The sequence below is a fragment of the Talpa occidentalis genome, unplaced genomic scaffold, assembly GCF_014898055.3.
Source record: "Talpa occidentalis isolate TD23 unplaced genomic scaffold, MPIMG_talOcc4v2.1 talOcc4.16, whole genome shotgun sequence".
In the NCBI taxonomy this organism is placed as follows: domain Eukaryota; kingdom Metazoa; phylum Chordata; class Mammalia; order Eulipotyphla; family Talpidae; genus Talpa; species Talpa occidentalis.
In genome coordinates, this window is record NW_023601653.1 from 22,052,591 (window position 1) to 22,069,620 (window position 17,030).

Here is a 17,030-nt window from a genome sequence, read left to right on the forward strand (position 1 = left end):
AGTTTCTTTGCAAATCATTGACTATATTTAATTAAAAAGAAAACACGAAACTGCTTTTTGTTCTAGTCACAACTGGTTTCCTCTCTTGGAGGTAGACAGGTCAAAACTGGCTGATATTTAATATTGTTTACCTCAGTTTTATCTTTAGTAAATCCAAGAGACTTTCAAAGCTAAAATGTAACTATTTAAACAAATTAACAAAAAGATAAACCTTTCAAGTGATTAAGACTATCTCTTCCTAGGTAATTAAGGGCAGGATGAATAATAGATGAAATACAGTTATAAGATTTTCAGGAATATATTTTTCAACAGCATAGTTCAGAAATTCGTATCAACTATCAATGAATTGTTCATGACTTTGAAAGGGAAGATACTAAGTTAGAAGATTGTGGGATTTCTTTAACTGTAAGAAATAACAGATTTAGAGTTTGAAAATGTTACCGGAAAAAGCTGATTGCTTGGACTGTTGAGTGAGGTATGTGAAAACGGGGGTGTGTGGGTGGCTATGAGGAGGTAGTTATAGTTAAGCAAGAACTTGAATGCAGAATGTAAACATAGAGTTCAGTTGGAAATAGAGATAAACAGAAGTAAGCAACCCAGAGTTCCCCAGTTTAAAAATAAGAAACATATAAACAAAACCTTTTCAACTTTAACCAGAAAAAGAGCAAAAAAAACGAAGGGGTCCTGTTCATGTAAGGCAAAGATCGCAGAAACAAAAGGAGTACCTCAGTTCAAAACAAGGCCATTTGATTTTGGTTCCAACATGTCAGGTTCCTACATTCCTAGAGAATAGGCAAGCATTGGCATAAAGTGGAACAAAGCAAGAGTTTCAAGAGATGAATATGTGGAATCTGTTTGCCACAGAAATATGTGCACAATGACAAGGACAGTCACTAATTGGTGCAGGCTGTTCTGCCATATAAATACTGTTCTAGCTGTATTTACAGTATGTGCTATATCCCATAGCCTAGGAAATGTGCCCCTTGCTGATAGGACTGGCTAAAAGAATTATCACTGCCTAAATGGGGGGAAACTTGGAGAGCAATTCAGCCCAAAGGAAAGACTGACAGCTTAGAAAGAAACTTGCTAATGATGCAAATATGAACTTGCATGTGCCTGAGATAAGCTTTGATTTAAGAAAACAAAGAGTCCATTCTGACTATACTTGGAAACACATAGTCTTTGAGAACTTGGTTGATGAGTTGAACTAATTCCCATTTGGGACTTTGTTTGTTCTACTTATCTGAAGCCAGAGCCAACAATCCTAAAAGTTTTGAATGGCAGTTAATGCTTCCAGGGATTGGGGTTTACCTATCTGTAGATAAACCAGTTTCCCTTTTGGCTGCATTATATTAATTGAAATGTTTCTGTTCCTATAAAATGGCCTCCTTGCATATTTTTGAATAAATAAATTACTTGCCCTTCTTCCACATATAATTTCTGCTGGTAAGGAGAGACCTAAAGTTTAGTGGTTTGATTGGCAGCAGTTACTCTCTATGATCGTGCTTTTATTAAAATACAAGTTATATTAAATTACCAACAGAATCTGCATTATATTAATTGAAATGTTTCTGTTCCTATAAAATGGCCTCCTTGCATATTTTTGAATAAATAAATTACTTGCCCTTCTTCCACATATAATTTCTGCTGGTAAGGAGAGACCTAAAGTTTAGTGGTTTGATTGGCAGCAGTTACTCTCTATGATCGTGCTTTTATTAAAATACAAGTTATATTAAATTACCAACAGAATCCTTTGCTATCCCTAATAGTTATATGACTTTTTTCTTACTTTAACATTTTAGCACAGTTAAAATGAATCAGAGCCTACACTTAAAGGATCACTAAGAGCATGATGTTACTGTATATAGCATAGGTGAACTTAGGACCAGTTATATTTTAAGTAATGTCACATCAATTGAAAATATATTAAAATCCATTCTAATACACTGAAATCTTTGCTAGTCATCTAAACCTTTATTAATCCAGGGTCATTTATAACCAAGGGTTAACAAGCCATGAATACCTTTTAGTTCTAACTTTGTATGACCAACCAGCTGCGGCTGAACATTTGCACTATTTGGTGATAGAGAATGCTGGCTGTGAATCCCAACCAAGCAAAATGTTGACCTAAAGTAAAGCAGTCCATTCTTCTTGGTAGGCCTGCATAACAAATGAAATTACATTCAATCATTCATGCAAAAGAAAGGGACTTCAATCGATATTTCAGTTTAAGTTTGTAATGGAAATTTGTATCCTCTTGTATAGATATACCTACATAATATCCTTGACTTTTGCCTCTTGGCAGCCATAGCTATTTACTCTATGGCCCTTTAGGGAAAGAATTCGGTCCTCTGATGTACAGTGTTTTTTTCTTTTGCATTTTTTACTTATACATCGGTTTAGCAAATACTTTCTGAGCAACTCCCATCATGCCAGGCACCGGGGATGCCATGGGGAACAAGATTTTGTAAAACTACCCACCCTCTGAAGACTTGTATTCAAATTATGTACATTATTTCTTCACAACTACCTTGTCAATTAGTCTCATTCTTCAGACAATGTGACGTTCAGACAATTAATGTAACTTAACTCATTGTGCACCTAATACTAAGTCTCTCAGCCAGACTAGAATCCAGTTTTGCCTGACTTCAGGGCTTCTTACCAGTGGGTGGGCTGGTTTCATGGATGGAACTTCATGCTTAATTTTATTTAATGCCACTATTTTGACATAATCATTTTTTGAACAATAAATACATTTTCATTTGCTGCTGGCCCCACAAATTAGGTATCTAGTCCTGCCACTAAGGCAATAGTGCTGTCACACCCATTTCTACCAGGACTTTTTTTTTTTTAAACACTCCCCTGAATTCATCTATGAATAAGCCTTGACATCTATAAAACAATAAGCCATTACTAGTTCACTGTTCCATTGTCCAGTTCACCATGGAAGTTCCATGAGGGCCAGGAACCTCTTCCACAATAATTTTTTTTGAAATTCCCTCTCTGTCGACAACTCTTTTAAGAAGAGGTGAGTAGTGGGCCTCCCTGGTGGCGCAGGTGGTTGAGCACTGCACTGTGAAGCTATCTGCAGCCTCTGCAGAGCGGGTTTGATCCTGGCCGGCCAGTGAGACTCCCACATGGCGCAGCAGATCTCTCCTGTCTCGCCTGCTGCTCCCCTCAGCAGTGTGTTTTGTCAGTCTGCCTATTCTGCTCCCCGCTCTGTCTCTGGTGAATCCTCTCACCATCCCGAGCATCTGGCCTGTGCTCTGGTTCTTGTATAAAAATAAATAAATCTTTAAAAAAAAAAAAAGGGGGGGGGGTGAGTAGACACTAAATACTCAATAGGGTTGAATTCCATTCATACCTGAACTTTGTAAAGCTGAGTTGACTTTCTTACCTGTTTACTTCCACGGAAGAGCAAAATCTTTACCATCAAGTGATCTTCTGGTCTGTGTGCATTTGTAAATTTTGAAACAGGATGTTAGATCTGAGTTAAACAAAACACAAGAACTGATCTGTTTTCTGATATTAGGAAATTCTTCATCCAGCTGTCAATGACTGCAGCATTGAGGGATTTGAAGGGTACTCTGAGTTCACATATTTAAAAAAGATGTTTTATCTTCCTTTCAATTTTTTGCAGCCTAGTCATTGTTGGATAAGCCAGATGGTCGTAGAATTGTCAGTCAGCTTGACTGAGCTTCTGGAAAAGTTTTCAAATATTTCTGAAGGCTTGAGTAATTATTCTATCATAGACAAACTTGTGAAAATAGTGGATGACCTTGTGGAATGCATGGAAAAACCCTCATTTAAGGTAACCTTGTATTCATTGGAATTTTTTTTACTGCTCTTCTCTAAACCTATGCTGATTGGTGGTTGGCAGGGGTGGGGGGGGGAATGTACATATTTGATTTTATAGCCTTTTAATTTAAAAACTAGTTGTGCTGAGAAGTAAGTGTTCGTAGTTGAACTACAATGCTGAAATGTACATTAAGACTTATACATTGTCATTTGGTTTAAATATTTAAAAAATCATTTACACTGCAATTTAAAAATAGCCCTGACATTATCTTTTTTTTATTTTCTAACCTTCCTATTAGGCGTTTATTTACCTTTACATGGAAAATTGGCTATAATGAATGACTCTTGGCTTTTTATCTGTAGTAATATTTTTATGACATGACTATTTTATTGATTGAATATACAGCTTTTTATTAAACCACTCTCCTGTTGATTGCTATATGGGTTTATGTATACTGTTAAGAACTTATATGTCTCTTGGTACAGATATATAGGAGCGTCAAGTATAGAGTATCAGTGAAATCTCTGGGTCAAAGGATAGGCACACATTCCAACTTTACTAGATAATATCAAATGTGTCAATTCATATTGTTACTGGTATCTAAGAATATTCTCTGCTCCGTGTCCTTACCAATATGTAGTTTCACGATGCTTTTTAATTTTTTATTTGGAGCTTATGTTGTGGAGGTGTTATAGGACAGGGAGAGGTGCAGCCCAAACCCCGCAAACCTGCCTATTCTAAATGGGTTCTGCCATCCGCCGCATCAACACAAAACATATGAGACTTTAATGGGAAGAACTTTAATAAAACTAGGAAACAATACAGGAAAGGCAGAGAGTCTAGTTTCTAAATCAAGCACCCAAAGTTACCCGTCCCCTCATGGGTAAAAGTCCATCCATATGGGATCGGCCCAGAGCAAGGCCCCAAAGCCTGCCACAAGTCTAAAGCATCTTCCAGTGGGGACCCACAGAAAAGGGTCACAAACAACCGGACAAGCCCGGAAGGAAAAGAGCAAAATCAACATCAAGATAAAAGCTGCCATTGTCACCTCCCCACAGGTCTCACCCACATCTGTGTCACCCAGTCCACAACCAAAAGACAAGCGCAGTTTCTTCACGTGTCTCTAGGCTCCTTGCGCCTCCTCCAGGTCTCCTTCTGGCTCCATCCTGCTTCCTTCCTTCCTCCGTCTCCTCTGCATCCTCTTCTCTTCCTGCTCAGCTCCACCCTCCCTTGGGTGGGGCAGGGAACCTGGAACCTCCCCCTTTCCTGGGGAACCACACTGTTACAGAGGGATTTTTTTTCAAATAAGGTTATCATGTTTTTAGTGAGCATCTCTAAAGAACAAGTTTTCTAGCTTATTTCATTTGTATGTTGTATTCACTTTACTCTCACTAATACCCTTCCTCCTTCCTACTCTCTGAACATTGAGTCCCAGACTAAATTGGATGGGGTCATCTTACAATATTCGTTTGAATTATGTGTGTTAAAGTAGTTGCCTGAAAGTTTTTTGTTGTTGTTTTGTTAATTGATTTTTTAATTATATATTTATATTTTTACATCATTTTTCTTTTTTGCACAATGTATGCATTTTCATCTTGGTTATATCCCCCATACAATTACCACTCCCCTTATTTTATTTTTATTTTAAAAAACTTTTTTAAAGATTTATTTTATTTATTCAAGAACCGGGGATTAAATCAGAGCAGGGAACAGAACAGGCAGAATGACCAAAATACACTGCTGAGGGGAGCAGCGGGCGAGACAGCAGGAGAGGTCTGCCGCCCCATGTGGGTTGCTCTGCAGCCGGCGGGAATCAAACCGGCACTGCAGAGGCTGCAGGCAGCTTCACAGCGCTGCCCTCAACCACCTGCGCCAGGGAGGCCTGCCCCTTATTTTTATTTGAATCTTTGAAGGACATGTTAGTCTATTAGCTTGACATCAATGAAATCTATAAATTATTTGGAAACGTTTTTGAAGTATTCGTTATTTCCCTTCTAGAATGTAAAAAAATCATCTAAGAGTCCAGTTCCCAGAAAGTTTACTCCTGAAGACTTCTTCGCAATTTTTAATAAATCCATCGATGCCTTCAAGGACTTGGATATGGTGGCATCTAAAACTAGTGAATGTGTGTTCTCTTCAACATTAAGTCCTGAAAAAGGTAAGACATATAAACATTTCTGATTTAAGTGGAAAAGCAAGCTTGACTCTTACAGGTGTCGGTAAGACTCTAGCTCTAACTCAAATATATGTGTAGCTAGAGAAAGATGTGTGTGTATATGTTTCTGTCTAATATAAAAGCAAGTACTAATCCCATGAAAGAAACTAGTGTTTGTAGATCTGTGGGTTTTCCAACCAAAACATTTTCAAATTAAAGAATTGCGTGTGAGTAAATAAATTATTTACATCATTCATATTTTTCTTATCTGACATTTGCTAGTATTGTCCAATGATATTATTCAATAAATGTCCCTTCTCAGATCTCTTCCTTAAGGGTCCACCTCGGAGTCATGAATTCTGATCTTCACCAGTTACTCTGTATTGACACTCTTTCCCTCACTGGGTTCCTCTAAATACAAAATCTTAATTTCATTTTTTATGACCGATTACCAACAATTTGCATTTCTATTTATCAGCATATGTAGGCAATGCATCTTTGTTCTGTAAGGTTACTATGATGAATGTCTTAATAAAAATAGAATAGCAGGACTCAGTATGAAATAAATAGGAACTGAGTAATCTAGATTTGGAAAGTACTCTGGTATTGCACTTCACCTTTTTGGGGACTCTGTAATTTATGTAAATCATCATGCCGCACTGACACATTATTGCTTTCTATTTAGATTCCAGAGTCAGTGTCACAAAACCATTTATGTTACCCCCCGTTGCAGCCAGCTCCCTTAGGAATGACAGCAGTAGCAGTAATAGTAAGTACATATATCTGATTTAATGCATGCATGGCTCCAATTGGCATCGATAGGAGTATTGCATGGGCTTTAAAGGAAATCTCTACAATGATTACTGTTCATACTGTTCTGTTACTGTTCTTCCTGATCCAATCTTTCTGAAAATTAAATACTAGATCTGTAGTATTGGATTTCCCTAGAGCTGGAGAGAATGTTTAGAGAATTACACCAGTGTTTTTCTGCTAAGATTTTAAATAAGGCATGAAATTACTTTTAGAACTGTGATCTAAGCTTTTTTCATTGTGGACTGAGAACATAGTTTGTGTGAAATTTGCCTGACAAAAAGGAATATTGAAAATGGAAGGGACAAATCCTGGTTGCATAGAAATCCAAGGATATTTAACCTTTGTATATATCAGTATTTACTATAGTGTGTTTGGGAATTTGATAATTTTGTTTTTGCTATAAACTTAAATGTTGGAGGAGATTGCTTCTTTCCCTGAAATTTCTGTCTTCTTTGGCCAAGAATACAGTTTCTGGAAATCTGTGTCCTCTTTTCAAATCTAGGCAAAGGTCATTCTGGAGATCATTGAACTTACTAAATGTTCTGACCCTCTTGTTTCATAGCAGATGCAGAAGGTGAAATATTAATACCTAAATCTTAGCTAGAAAAAAGATTCCTTAAGACTGTAATGGGGCTGTTTGAGGACATAAATACCCAGCTGTAAAAAAAAAAAGAGTAATCAATTTATTACAAATCCACACTAGCGATCTTCAATCCATAAATTAAAAAAAAATTTAATCCAATTTGTTTTAGGAATTTTGCCACCAAAGCCTGATCTGAACTGAGGTGAGGCTATTTATTTTCTCTCTTCTTCTATATTTCAAGAACCAACATTTGGCTTCCTAAATTCTGTTTATATTTTATTGATTTCTAATCTTCAACTTTTGGTTTCACTTGTTCAACTGGCTCTAGCTTCTTAAGGTGGAAAATTAGATTATTGATTTTAAACCATTCCTTTCTAATATAAACACTTAAAGGCATAAATTTCCTTGTAAGCAGTTTGAGGTACATCCTTACACATTTTGATGGTATGTTTCCAGTATCATTTCTTTTAAAGTATTTTCTAAATCTCCTTGTGATTTTCTCTTTGATTTAAAATATAAAAATGGATTGATGTGTAAAATTAGTTTTTCTAGATTGTTATTGGAGTCTGCATTCTACTGTTAGAACATACACTATAATCTTTTGACATCTATTCAGACTTATCGTGTGTTCACATATAGAGTGTAGCCTTGGTCAAAGTGGCTTAATCTAGACTGATATCCTTATTAATCTAACTTTTTTGTCAATAACTAAGAGAAGGGTATTAAAAACATTTTGGGGATTTGACCATTTCTCCTTTGGTTCTGAATTTTTTGCTTCTTGTATTTTGAAGCTCTCTGTGCATTTATAATATTCCCCAGTGACCTCTTGGAGTAGAGCCAGTTTCTCCAATGCTTCCTGTCTTCATGGTATATTTTTTTATTTTTATCCTTTTTTTTTTACACTACCCCTCTGGTAGGCTATCATTGGGCCTTGTTATTTTATCTCATCTATCTTTGATTTTTAGTTAGTGTTTCATCCATTTATGCTCAATGTAATTATCGGTATGGTGGATGGGGGTCTATGCTTTGCTTTCTGTTGGCCCCATGTGTCTACTGATCTTTTCCAGCCCTTTTTTGAGCTTAATGTTTTTCAGGGTTCCATTTTAGTTACCCTATTAGCTTTTCAACAGCACCTCTTGGCTGTATTCTGTGGTTGCCTTAGGAATTTCATTGTATATCTCAACTTACCACATTCACCTTAGAGTTGATATGCTAGCACTTCAGAAAACAAGCCTGAAACATGAGAGTTCCACAACTGTCTTTCATACTTTATTGTATTGGGGCTTAGGGGAAAAGTCCCCTACTACATCTGGGTTCTTCTGAGACTAAACCAGAATGAACACATTAATAGACAGATTATTGGGAGAAAAAGTCAAAATTTAATGACATGTATTGAAAATTTTCAATTGTAAAGTAAAATGGGGCACACTAGGGACATACATCTTGTGTTCAAGGACCTGGCGCACCAAGGAGAGAGACAGGGGAGACTTCACATGAGGCCAGGATCATTTTGCTCACACATGCATTAGGCAATATCCCAGAGCAAGGTTTTGTTCCACTTATTTTTCAACCTTTCTCTCTGTTTCTAAGTATTTGACGTACACTTCCCTTTTCTTTGGTTGCCATCTCTAAAAGACTTTTTGAAAGCAGTTTGAGGTTCATAGCAAAAATGTGGGGGAAGTGCAGAGATTTCACATATACCTTCTCTCATTACCAACAGCCCCTACCTGAGTGGCCCATTAGTTATAATTAACAAACCTACATGGACACATCATTGCCACCCAAAGTCATTTTTAGGATTCTCTCTTGTATTGTACAATCTAGGGGTTTGGGCCCATATCTTCTTTCTAACCTTATGCTTCGTGTTTCAGAATTTCCATGTGTTTCTACATTTTTCCACTGAGATTTTCCAACTGCATTTTCATTATGACATTTCCTTTTTGTTTGCCCTTTGCATATAGTATTAAGAGCTGCAGTAAAGTTCTTTTCTCCTAATTTCAACATGTAGGTCATCCCAGGGTAGATTTCCACTATCTTATTACATTCCTCTTTAATGGCTAGTAAGTTTGGAGTATATGCTCAACAGTATGGATACTATTTTGACTATCTGGATTGTGTAGCATTCCTTTAGAGACCATTGAGGTTTGTTTTGTTCTCGGCAGGTCATCTGCAGGAAGATCAGCTTTATCCTTCTTCTCAGGCTTGTTTTTAAGCCTCCTTGAAGGAAGTAGGGATGATTCTAAGCTATCTCTTGAATACCTAAGAAATCTCTCCTTGTAAGAGCTCCTCTGTCTTTGAATGACTGCTAAAGTAAAGATGCCAAGTTTTGTTTCTCCCTTTGCATGGACATCTTATGCAACCAGTGACTTAAAAAGACTCCTCCTCCAGAGACTCCTGGTGCTCTGATGACTTTTCCTACAAATAACCCTACCCCACAAATTTCAGCCAAGTCAGCAACCCTGACCTGACTTTCTCAGTGAGACTGAGCCTTGCTTTGGTTCTGTTTTCTATACCTCAGTCTGAAACTGCCTCCCAATCAGAAAATTAGGACGAGCGTGGTCTCCCTGGGTGTTTTCCTTCTCTCAGGGATTATATTCTTGTGCTGCCTTCTGGCTAATGTCTGAAAATAGTTGCCTTGTATAACTTGTCTAGTGTAATCATTTAGGTTGGGAAGATTAATCTGCTACCATCATGATTGGACACAAGACTTTTCTAATTACATTAAAAAAGACAAACTGAATGTAAAACATCCATTGAGTCCTATGCCTCTAAATTTGAAGGTACTTTTTTTTTTAAGATTTATTTATGCATACAAGGGCTGGGGTACAGGCCAGAGATGCAGGGGGTGAGAGGATCCACCAGAGACAGAGTGGGGAACAGAACAGGCAGACTGAAATACACTGCTGAGGGGAACAGTGGGCCAGACAGGAGAGGTCTGCCTCACCATGTGGGGGTCTCCCTGGCCAGCCGGGGATCACTTCATAGTGCAGTGCTTAACCCCTTGTGCCACCAGGGAGGCCCTGAAGGTACTTTTTTAATTAATTGCAAAGTGAATGACCAACTTTGGGGTTTTTTTAAAATCACTTTTTATAAAAAAAATATGGGTCTTTCATAACTACCTGCTTTTTGACCAGGTGATTTTACTGATGTAGCACATAAAAATCTATTCAGGGTATTACCTCTTAAGGGATGTGGCATTCTTAAAAGAGAGACAGTGACAGTGATAACTAAAATACACATAGTACACTGTGTATATATGTACACTATGTGTATATATTGTAATACATGAAAGAGGTATGCAATGTTTCTAATTGTAGCATAAAGGGGGAAAATATTTTTGGGGAATGGGTTCAGGGAAATTTGAAGAAAGCCTATCGTTTTCCAGGGATAAGAACCAAAATGTGACCAGGTCCACCAGAGAACAGGAGGATATTGCAGAGATGTGAGGGACTGGTAAGGAAGAGCTCTGGGCAAATATAAAAGTGTAGAAGTTGCCCAAAAGGACTGTGTTTTCAAAGTAATAGTAAATCCTTTGTGTTGAGGTGAAAAGATGTTTTAAAAAGTTTGAGATCCTTGCAAACTGCTTTTAAATGCTACAGAAGGAAAATTTTACTTTGCCATTAGTCTTGAGTCATTGCTTGGACTCCTGTCCCAGCTCTAACCCTTTGACTACCTCTGTGCTTAATCTTTCTAGACTCCGTAGTCAAGTGGTGAATGCTAATACTGTTTGCATACATACTGAGGGGTATCCCCAGGACCCCCAAGTTTACTTGTTCTAAAGGGATTCTGCCATCTGCTACACAAACTATATTCCTCTTGTGAAAGAGCTTTAATATAATGCTTATACATAGAGAAAGGATATAGTTTCCCAGTGAAACCCCCAACATTACCCAGCCCCAAGTGGGTAAAAGCCCAGCCAAACCGTCAGCCCAAGGGAGAGCTGCTGAGGCCTAAAAGCTTGTCAGAAGTCTAAGTCACCTTCTGGAGGGGAACCATAGGAAGGGAATGAAAGGGGCCACATGGGTCTCTCACCCACATCTCTTACACATGTTTCCTCCAAGTCCCAAGCTGAGAGGCCAGCGAGCCCTTCTCCACATATCTCTGTGCCCTGTGTCTCTCTGCTGGTTGCAGAGATTGGTATTATTAGTCACACTAAACAAGTCAGTTCCCAGGAATTTGGAATTACTCAGGTCCTGTCTGGGTGAGCTCCCCACCCCACAAGATTTCTTCAGGCAATCTTTACAGGAAAAGTAAATCTTTGTTGCAGGCCTGGGCTCTGGTCCCGAATACCCTGCATATGGACCTTGAGGCTTACAGTTCAAATTTCATTCATTCCTGGTAGATAGCAACAGGAGCAAGTATTGGGAATCTTGCCCTGGAGGGACAGGCAAGCTCTTATATCATTTTTCTCTCCATGCCAGAGGGATGATATAGCTGGAGAGTAGGCCCATTTGTTAAGTCATGGGTAGTAGCAAGGGACAAAGCAAAAGTTCGTGAACCTGACAGCGATGAGAGAGGAAACTCAGTTCCTTGAGTCTTTTTCTCCTCCCAGCTTTAACGAGGCCTCCCCTGCCCTCTCTTCTGCAGGAAGAGTCAAGGATAATTCAAACATGTTAGTGGAATAAGAACACAAATAGCCAATTCATTTACAGATAGTGCTATTAAGATTCTTAATGTGGTAGGGATTATTGTACCTTTGAATCTATTTTCTCAAAATATGTGTGGTAGTCTGGGACTTATGTACCTTTTATTAATGTTATATAACCCTTAAAAATAGCTATATTACTGTAACAATAGAGCTACTTCAATTATACCAAATCCCACTTTGTAACTTGGGCTGCTTTTGGTGAGAGAAATCATGTTGAGCTGTAATTTAAGATGCCTGAAACATACTTTTCCTGAGGCTGGAGGATGTGGTGTTAGTCTTAAGGAAGCAATTTGTGGTTCCCTTCCCATTTTCTTACTCCGTATCTGCTCCCCCACCACCTTACACTTTATACACAATACTCACTACCCTACCACATCCACACACATGCATGTGAGCAAATACACAGACTTCCCAGAACCTCTTTGGAAACATAGAATTAATAAATTTCCTGATCTCAGTTACAAATACTGGGAATGGGCAATTTTCCAGAAGCAGAATCTATCTCAAGTCTGAAGTTAAATCTATGAGCTTATTGTTCCCTTGTAAATGGTGATATACAGTGGTTTGGATTTTTAGTGTACTTTATATGTTAAATAGGTGGCCACAGGCTGTTAAGGTAACCCAAATAACATTGTAAAGTATCATAAAGGTGGTCACCTTGTCTTGGAATGGTTTACATTTTGATCACATAATGGTTGAAAATGTATCATTTCTAAACTTGCATCTTCAAAGGAATACTGATATCTTAAGTCTTAGAAATTGGCACATGTGTCAGTGTTGTCAAACAACTATGTTGTTCCTTATAAGGAGACAGAAGAAACCCTGTCAATGTTAAGCTTTGTGTTGGAAGAAACTTTCTTGAGAAAAATGTTTTGTTTAATTCATAAGTTGTTCTGCTTCTAGAGTAAGAACAGGGCAGGATGAAGGAAGGTGTCCCAAGCTAATCTCATGTCTCCTCACTCACCAAGTTTCTTGTTTCCAGTAAGGGTGGAGAGACACTAATGTTTTCAACATTCTTTAGTGTCCAATAGTCTCAAGCTTACAAACATAAAAATCTGATCAAACCTTCTGTTAGTTCTTATCACATCTGGATGCCAAGCAGTATTGAGCTAAGGACACACCACAATTCCAAGTAAGAGGCACCTAGAAATACGATCTACATGAATCTAATTTGTAGCAGAACAAACAGTTTTATGCATGCAGATCATGATCTGGGTTGTAAAATGTCATCTTTAAAATTTTAAAAAAATCTTAGTTTCTTGACAAGATGGCAAAAGAAAAAGTGAAAAGCTGTTAGAAGATAAAGGCTTGGAAGATGGATTCGTTGGATGTAATACAAACTATTTTTCTCCTAGAAATGTCAATTTTCCTGTCTGTGGGGTTTCTTTCTTTTTTTTCCAACTTCTCTTTCGGAGTCAACATGGATTGGTCTTGCCATCCAATATTTAACAGAAAAATCAGCATTTGAAATATCTTAAACAGAGATAGGTCAACAGTACCTATGTTGGGAGCAACCACAACGTAAGACCAAAACCTTTAGCGTGGACATGCTGTGCTCACTCACCTCTGTGCTATTTATATTACAGGGAAGGCCTCGAATCCCATTGGAGACTCCAACCTACAATGGGCAGCCATGGCTTTGCCTGCATTCTTTTCTCTTGTCGTTGGGTTTGCTTTTGGAGCCTTATACTGGAAGGTAAGTGTTGCTATAACAAATCGCCACTTTGGAGACAGCTCCTCTGGTTGAGAATATTTTTTCCACTGAAGAAATGGGAATACTTTAAATATATGGAACTGAACATAAAAACAGACTGGGAAAAAAAAAACTATCTTAGCTTTGCTTATATGTAGAATATAGAGAAACCAAACAAAAGGTCGAGAAAGACAAAACTGGGCCTCCCTGGTGGTGCAACGGTTGAGCGCTGGGCTGCAAAGCTGCCCGCAACCTCTGCAGCGCTGGTTCAATCCCCGGCCACCGGCGAGGGTCCCACACGGCGTGCAGACATCTCCTGCTGCGCCTGCTGCTCCCCTCAGCAGTGTACTTCATCAGTCTGCCTGTTCTGTTCCCCGCTCTGGTGAATTCTCTCACCCTCCCGTGCCTCTGACTGTACCCAGTGCTTGTATAAATAAATGAATAAATCTTTAAAAAAAAAAAAAAGACAAAACTTTGCAAGCTGACAACAGATCTGAGGCATACAGCAGGGGAAGGGGAGGGAGAGAGCTCAAAACAGGAGGGAAGGGTCCGTGGTGATGGTTCACCTGTGCTCTGGTGGTGGGAGAAATCAAATACCATATCAAAACGAACAACAATGTAAGAAAATTTAAAAAAAACAGGCTGAAAATCACAAACACATACTTAATACAAATGGCATATCTATTTGGCTTTATCTGCTATTCTGGGTTTCTACTCCTTTGCCCTCTTCTTATTAAAGCTTGTCTAAAATTTTTAAATGTGCAAAGTCATTGTGACTTGGTTTTTTTAAACTGTCTTTTGAATTTGATAAAGATTTTAAAAAAAAGTTACTCTTTCTGCTGATATCCTAAAAATTTTGAGTTGATTAATTTTGCAACTAAAAATGATGAAAAATGCACAGTATAATTTCCATGGTACATGCTAAGAACTGTTATGGAGTTAGTCTCTCCACTTTAATGTTTATGTCATTACCTCTTAATTATTCCAGTCACTGATACATAGCATTGTTCTTTTCCCAGAAGAAACAACCAAATCTGACAAGGGCCGTTGAAAATATACAGATTAATGAAGAGGATAATGAGATAAGGTATTGTGTTGCTATGTACTTACTTTGCTTGCCATTGCCATTTCTCATCCCAGAAATATGCCCACAACGTCAAGAAGCTGTTTACTCTCATAATGGCATATCCCAATGACTGTCCCCCAGGTCTTTATATTTCTGATCTCTCATTCTGTCTTCAAGCCTACACTTCCATCTACCTATTGAGGATGCCCTCACATAATTATCTTCATGATGCCGCTTAGGGTACCAAAAAGTAGTCCTCTCTATTTCCATAATTTCTGTATGAACAGGACATTGCCCAGATGTCTGGTTGCGGAGTCCTAGAAGGACACCAACTTTTATTCTTCTTTTCTACACTATTACCAAGATTTACTGATTCCTCAGAGATTCTTACCCAGCTTAACTCATTGGCAACAGTCTTTATTCTACCCCCATATGTTTACTCTGTACTGACTAAATCGCTAATTAACCTATCATTATTGCCTTAGTCCTTCTAGACTCTGCTTTTGACTCATTCTTCCTTAAATCCTGGCTCATAATTTCAGTACTTATGCAAGAAACTTTCAGTGATTTTCTCTTACACATTAAATATATTTGGGCTCTGAGAAGTGTTAAGGGCTCTGAAAACCAAACTAGTCAGTCTTTTCTCAAAGACAAATGCAAACCTTAAATTGCCTTTCAATTTACTGTAGCTCACCCTAATCATTTTACCTTACCCCACACTGTCCAGGCACTAATACCTCGATGTACACTGATATAGTTACCATTTGGCATGCGCAATGTAAGCATTTTTAGGATATATGTATATATGAATTTACAGAAAGAATATTCTCAATTACTTGAGAAGGCTGTCTTGTGGCAGGTAAGTCTTTCCTATAGTTATAGTTAAGAACGTAAGCCTCCCACCCAATTTTGCAATATTTTGCTACTGTTTATACAGAAAAATTGCCTTTTTCAATGCCCAGATCATAGTGTACTTCAAAATCTCTGTCCAAAAGCAAATGAGCTCTTTTCTTACTTTCTTTCAGTATGTTGCAAGAAAAAGAGAGAGAGTTTCAAGAAGTGTAATTGTGGCTTTTATCAACACTGTTACTTTCATACATTGGTAAGTTTTCGAATTCTCTGAAAGATTTAACACCAACTTAGACACCAAAATTTGGAAACAACATCTATTATGTCTTTTATCATGCTGGTGTTGGTATGTTAACTGAAGCTGCTACATAATTGAATTGTGAATATCTAATTGGTTATGTGTTCTCAAGTTTTGAAAGACAAGCAGTATTAGTCGTGATTAGTGGATTTATCTTGAATGTGAGATATACAAAAAGTGAACAGTGGGGTGTTTACTTTGAGGTCAGAAAACAAATTCAAGCAACTTAGGATGAACATATTAAAGAATAAATAATTAGGTGTGATTCTATACCATAATAGAAAAAGTAGCCCATTCATAGAAGTTGAAATTGGTGAAGACCAGAAAGATTTCTCTGCCACATTCAGGATAGAAACAAAATGTCTTGCAATCAGGAGAGGAAGATTATCAAGGTTAAGTACCACCTGCTGCATGACTGGTCATTTGTGCCTCAACAGGGCTCAGAGCACAGGCTGCACTAAATATTAACCAGTGACAATGCTGTTGGGAGCATGGGGGCCCACAGAGGGTTTGTAGGAAAAGGAAAATGAAGAAAACATGGTCAGAGGGCACTGAAGTTCATGTCTCCTGTCTACTCTCTTAGGTCCCAAACCCCACACATTCTTGGGGGAGCTGAATGGCATTAACTTGATCAAGCAACCATCTGTATTCTTCTAATTCCCACTTCTAACTAAATTTTGTTGTTGCTCAGGGAATCCTGAGTGCATTTATTACAATGGGATGTGAGTGTTTGCTCATCTTCCTAAGTCTTCAAACCTTCCCTGTCTACCCTCCTTTGCCACGATGCACAGAGGGTTATTGCCTTTGCTCGATTATAATAGAGAGAGCTTGTAGTAAGCTTACCTATCCCTACAGATCCTGTCTCTTCCAGTTTTCACTTATGTCCCAGATTCAGAAACTTATCTCTAGATGGAACCTTCCCTAGGAAAACTGGGTCATGGAGACTCATACTTCCTGCAGGAGCTCACTTTTGGTTATACAACATTTTCAACACCCAAAATACCATGATAGAAAAATAATGTCTCATTTTTATGTCACTTAAACCCTTCATGTTTGTCTTTAACCATGCCCTTTATCACTGCCTCCAAAGCATGACAATGCCTTCTTTTCTCCTCCCTATCCTAGC

The 17,030-nt window shown here is 38.1% G+C and overlaps 1 protein-coding gene across 2 annotated transcripts in view; it reads left to right on the top strand.

Moving 5' to 3' along the window:
* KITLG (KIT ligand) overlaps positions 1-15,860 on the top strand; it is a 70,773-nt gene extending 54,913 nt beyond the window's left edge. Inside the window, exons 4-9 of one of the 2 annotated variants that reach the window (XM_037513900.2) lie at positions 3,641-3,811; positions 5,798-5,957; positions 6,640-6,723; positions 13,585-13,694; positions 14,711-14,778; positions 15,783-15,860. In XM_037513900.2, coding sequence (XP_037369797.1) covers positions 3,641-3,811; positions 5,798-5,957; positions 6,640-6,723; positions 13,585-13,694; positions 14,711-14,778; positions 15,783-15,822 — 633 coding nt within the window. In that variant the 3' untranslated portion in view covers positions 15,823-15,860. The remainder of the gene's footprint in view (positions 1-3,640; positions 3,812-5,797; positions 5,958-6,639; positions 6,724-13,584; positions 13,695-14,710; positions 14,779-15,782) is intronic. The other variant, XM_037513901.2, reaches the window with a different exon arrangement.
* The last annotated feature ends 1,170 nt before the right edge of the window (positions 15,861-17,030 follow it).